Raw genomic sequence first — 6,000 nt, 5'->3', positions numbered from 1 at the left:
TCTGGCTCGTTGTGTGTCGGCGCTCTGTGCAGCCCTGATGAAGCTGCTCTGCTCCTCACGCTGCAGCGCTGAGTGGACGACTTCTTTAACAGTCATTAGTCTCAACGCCGTGTCCAATTCAGGAAAAACACAATTTAGGTGGTTTTATAAAAACAAGATTAGCCGATTTTCTCAATTTGAAAATTGCCGTTCTTAATGTCGTGTTTATTGAACGAGTGTATGAACACAAACCTCTTGTCAGCGGCTCGATAACAAACCGCCTTTTAAAGCTGCCGGTAGAGCGGCGGCTGATTGAAGCAGTTGACGCATAGTTTCTTTTATGGATAACAAAAGGTTTAGATTTTGCAGATTGTGCAGACTTTCTATCAGTGTGAGATTATGGTTTCATCAATACAGCGCGACTTTAAAAGCTCTGGATGCTGCTGGATTCATAACTTGAGCAGCACACGTCAGCGCACTCTTCATCAAAACTAGGGCTGGGAGGGCAAGCGCAATATTGCTTCTTGTTTATTTGCACAGCTCCTCTGAACAGAAGACCACCGTCTCTCGTATTTCAGACTTGCCTTGAAGACTGTCTTCTGCTCTGGGCTCTTAGAGTAGACACAGAGCAGAATGCTACGTTCACCAGCTAGCTGCTTCCTCTGTCTGTCAGCGCGGTGGTCCAGGGTTGAACAGAGGTCCAGACCAGGTCGTGGATTGCAGAAATGTCACAGGTGGAAGCTGAGATGCTGGACGTTCGTGAGCAGATTTGGCCACGAGGTTAAATTGAGCAGGAACTTTCCCATGTTGTGAACCTGAAAGCTTCGTATATACGACACACAGCTGTAGTGAAAGGAAAGCAGCATGGCTGACATTGAGCTATAGGTGGTGGAGTAGGCGATAAGATGAGACATCAACCATCTCCAACAAGGGAAGTGTGAAAAGTTCTTCTCGGGTTTAGTCTGTCATCTGTCAACAGATCAGTTGACAGGACACACGAGCGCTTCTGCAGCTATGTGTTGTCAGCGACGTGACCACGCCCCTCTGTGTCTTTCTCCAGATGTGTTGGACAGCATGGCGAGGTTCAGCGTCCAGGGAGCGTTCAACTACAGCATGCTGACTCTGTCCGACCACGAGAGGGTGTTGTACGTCGGGGCGCGGGAGACGTTGTTCGCCCTGGACCCCAACGACATCAGCAAACAGCTGCGGCCTCAGGTAACGCTCACCACTCAGGTAACACTCACCACACAGGTAACGCTCAACGCTCGCCACTCAGGTAACACTCGCCACACAGGTAACGCTCAACGCTCGCCACTCAGGTAACACTCGCCACACAGGTAACGCTCAACGCTCGCCACTCAGGTAACACTCACCACACAGGTAACGCTCGCCACACAGGTAACGCTCACCACTCAGGTAACACTCACCACTCAGGTAACGCTCGCCATTCAGGTAACGCTCACCACACAGGTAACGCTCAACGCTCGCCACACAGGTAACGCTCGCCACACAGGTAACGCTCAACGCTCGCCACACAGGTAACGCTCAACGCTCGCCACACAGGTAACGCTCGCCACACAGGTAACGCTCGCCACACAGGTAACGCTCATCACACAGGTAACGCTCGCCACTCAGGTAACACTCGCCACACAGGTAACGCTCAACGCTCGCCACTCAGGTAACACTCGCCACACAGGTAACGCTCACCACTCAGGTAACACTCGCCACACAGGTAACGCTCACCACCCAGGTAACACTCACCACACAGGTAACGCTCGCCACACAGGTAACGCTCACCACTCAGGTAACACTCACCACTCAGGTAACGCTCGCCACTCAGGTAACGCTCACCACACAGGTAACGCTCAACGCTCGCCACACAGGTAACGCTCGCCACACAGGTAACGCTCAACGCTCGCCACACAGGTAACGCTCGCCACACAGGTAACGCTCGCCACTCAGGTAACACTCGCCACACAGGTAACACTCGCCACACAGGTAACACTCACCACACAGGTAACACTCACCACACAGGTAACGCTCACCACTCAGGTAATGCTCACCACACAGGTAACGCTCACCACTCAGGTAATGCTCACCACACAGGTAACACTCGCCACACAGGTAACACTCACCTCACAGGTAACACTCACCACACATGTAACGCTCACCACACAGGTAACACTCGCCACACAGGTAACGCTCACCACTCAGGTAATGCTCACCACACAGGTAACACTCGCCACACAGGTAACACTCACCTCACAGGTAACACTCACCACACAGGTAACGCTCACCACACAGGTAACACTCGCCACACAGGTAACACTCACCACACAGGTAACGCTCACCACACAGGTAACACTCACCACACAGGTAACACTCACCACACAGGTAACGCTCACCACACAGGTAACGCTCACCACACAGGTAACACTTGCCACACAGGTAACACTCACCACACAGGTAACACTCACCACACAGGTAACACTCGCCACACAGGTAACACTCACCACACAGGTAACACTCACCACACAGGTAACGCTCACCACACAGGTAACACTCACCACACAGGTAACGCTCACCACACAGGTAACACTCGCCACACAGGTAACGCTCACCACACAGGTAACACTCACCACACAGGTAACACTCACCACACAGGTAACGCTCGGCACACAGGTAACGCTCGCCACACAGGTAACGCTCGGCACACAGGTAACGCTCACCACACAGGTAATGCTCGCCACACGTTCAAAGCTTTATTGTACATTCGAGAGGATTACAATTTGACAAAAGTTCAATACGGGAAGGATAGGAAGGATTTCAAGACAAGCAATTGTATTCACACAATGCCGCCTGTGACTCACCGCCACCGCCCACACGGTCTGACAGGCTTTTGTAGAAATGTGAGAAATTAAATGATAACACATAAGATTTAATATCACAAGGCTTGGTGACGGACAGTTCAGGAACAAAGAGCGGCGTCTCCTCGGCGCAGCCTGGTTACTGAGCGCTGCACAGATAAACACACATTCCAAACGCTTCATTTAAATACGGCAAATTCAATTATGATATCAGCTGTGATGCAATTATTATATCAAAGATTCAGAATATGCAGGAAAGGGGCAGAAACATCTCTGCCGCACTTTTTTGCCGTCTATTAAGTTCCAGAACAACCTTCTTTTATCCTCTTTTGGCTCATTTTTGGACTCAAGGACATTTCAGAGAAGCTGCAGAACTCCTACCACAGTAAAGTACACTGAGTCACACTAGTTGTTGGTTCTTTATTGGTCTGGCCTGTACTGTACTTCTGTTATTAAATGTTCAGGCCTTGTACAGGCTAATAATGTACGAGCTGACAGGCAGTTTAATGCCTTCTCAAATAGTGTGTCCTCCTTAAAGGGTCAAAAATATAATAAAAGGTATTTATTGCTGCTCTTAGCCACAAGTCGAGCAGAAAGCAGCTTCAGTTTGACCGACATGTATATTTTAGTTTAATAAAAAAAAATAAAAAAAACACACATATATATATATATATATATATATACGTATATATATATATATGGAGCCCCGAAACTGACAAAGTACATGTTGCGCGTCATCATAGATTGAATAATGTTGATTCATTGTGTTTGTTAAATGGAACGTTCCGTACGGGTTCTGCTGTGGTCCTTGATGAAGAAGAGAGAAGATGAAGAGTAGCTGGTGATATCAAGCATCCAGTTTCATTAGATGTAGTGTTTAGACTTAATTAACAGATACCCTTAAACTGGATTTTGTCAGTTTTAGGCGCCGAACATAAAACTTTTGACTAAATCAAACCATGAAGATCCCATAAACTTACAAAAACAAGGTCTTATAATCTAAACATTCACTGTAAATTAGGAAAGGGATTTTTATATGATCAGGTTTTATTTATTTTGGACTAAATTCAAATGTTTTTTTGACAACGTATTACTTTATTTGGGAGTTATTCATGTTATCTGTTGCTAAAAGCCTCCAACCCAATAGTGTACGAGAGAGTAAGCTGCCAAATACTGAGATCCTAATGTGCGGCTATTGGCGCCAATATTTCACTTTTGTCATCACAAACATATCCACTGTGAGTGTGTGGGAGTAAACAGACACACACACACACACACTCACACACACACACACACACACACACACACACACACACGTTCACAGGCGTTGGCCCTGTTTCTCAGAGTTTACGATGCACTTATTCAATCATGTTTTTATTGTCCTTGTTTTAATTTGCGTATCTTGTTTTTCTGTGAAGCACTCTGGAGCAAACCTGTTTGTTCAAAGCACTCTATAAATACCCTTGACTTGACCTGATACACACAGACACACACACACACACACACACTCACACACTCACACACGCAGAGATGCTAAAGCCTCAGAGACTCAATCTGGTTTTGCTTTGCTCCATCAATAATTGGTCCGTATTGCAATCAGTACAGTTGCAGCAGTCCGATGAAGGTGCAGCAGGCAGCCTGCGGCGGTCTGGGAATTGTTATCTGATTCAGAGCCGTAATGAGCAGTTATTAGACGCACGTGCACACACACACTCACACACACACACACACACACACACACACTGACACACACACCGTCACACGCGGCGCAGGCCGCGGCTGTTTGAGTGAGGGTTATGAGTCTTACAGTAATGATAAGACCACCTGTTGTCAGCCCCCCAGTGTGCGTTGCAGTGGGAAGGAGCAGCGTGAAGACGAGGGACGAGTCCATCCCCTCTGTCACCATCTGCCCATCACTCTCTCTCACCCCCCCCCCCCCCCCCCCCCCCCCCCTTCCTTTAACTGCTACTCCTTTATTTCCTCGCCGCTGTCCTCCGTCATTACTCTCACGCCTGTCTGTCTTCCCTCAATATTTTCAAGGGATATATTTTCCCAGACAGGCAGCTTCGTGTGTGAAGTGCTTCCTCCTCCATTATTTAGTTATGTTCTTCCCCTTGTCGGTTATATAAGTTGTGTTATTTCAGTTTTTCATCATTTCATTTATTAATTGTGTCTCCCGAATGGCACCTCGAATACAATTCAGACTAAATTCGCTACGTTAATGCTGCGTTTCACCGGCGGCGTTATGAAAAGCACAACACGTATGGAGCGTTCAGGTGACGTGGCGTCGGGCTCACGTCTCCTGCTGCTCTGCTCCTTTGTTTTCAGGGCCGTCTCACTTTGAGCTGCCCTAGAACTACAACTAGAACTGTGCTCCTTGTATTCATTAGCTAATGGCCAAAGCGTGGATTCCATTACTTGCGCTGAGATAAAACATCCCAGATTAGCACAGGGGTTTCAAGATGCTGAAACCAGATGGCCGTGTAATAGCGCTGAGGTCCTTCCCAAATTAAAGGTTTATGCTCCATTTTCATCACTCGAGTCTCTTTCACTGACAGTGTGAGACACTTATTAACCATACATTAACCATGCCTACTTTCTACTTCTATTCGTCACACAGAGACCGTCTCTGGGACACTAATGTGAAGAGAGCTTGTTATTCGCGCCACGTGTTGGTGTGAAATGGAGGACGTTTGCTTTGGCAGACGTGTCTTTGTAGGTCGTCGGGCATTAATGCAGAAAGCTTCTGCTGCTTCTGCTGCTGCCTGGTGCTCTGTGCAAAACACCTGATCTGAAGAGTTGAGCTTCTTCATTAGATGATAAAGCAGACAGTGACTAGGGACTAATGAGAGTCCCTCAGGGACAAATTAGAAGTAACAGTAAACTGCTGGTGTCGCTATGCTTCATGTTATCTCGTCTGTCTTTAAAAACTCAAGTGCTTTAGTCAAAGCCACAGGTCCTACAGGTGACATGTTAAAGCCACAGGTCCTACAGGTGACATGTTAAAGCCACAAGTCCTACAGCTGACATGTCAAAGCCACAGGTCCTACAGGTGACATGTCAAAGCCACAGGTCCTACAGGTGACATGTCAAAGCCACAGGTCCTACAGGTGACATGTCAAAGCCACAGGTCCTACAGGTGACATGTCAAAGC

General features: G+C 47.6%; 1 protein-coding gene across 1 annotated transcript in view; it reads left to right on the top strand.

Moving 5' to 3' along the window:
• Window positions 1-6,000, top strand: part of sema4c (sema domain, immunoglobulin domain (Ig), transmembrane domain (TM) and short cytoplasmic domain, (semaphorin) 4C) — a 55,978-nt gene that overhangs the window by 27,793 nt on the left and 22,185 nt on the right. The window contains exon 3 of the mRNA XM_068720778.1: window positions 1,040-1,194. Coding sequence (XP_068576879.1) covers window positions 1,040-1,194 — 155 coding nt within the window. The remainder of the gene's footprint in view (window positions 1-1,039; window positions 1,195-6,000) is intronic.

Source organism: Cebidichthys violaceus, unplaced genomic scaffold, assembly GCF_023349555.1.
Source record: "Cebidichthys violaceus isolate CVI_PGR_0920_01 unplaced genomic scaffold, fCebVio1.0.p SCAF_26, whole genome shotgun sequence".
Taxonomy (NCBI): domain Eukaryota; kingdom Metazoa; phylum Chordata; class Actinopteri; order Perciformes; family Stichaeidae; genus Cebidichthys; species Cebidichthys violaceus.
This window is presented reverse-complemented; position numbering and strand designations above follow the sequence as displayed.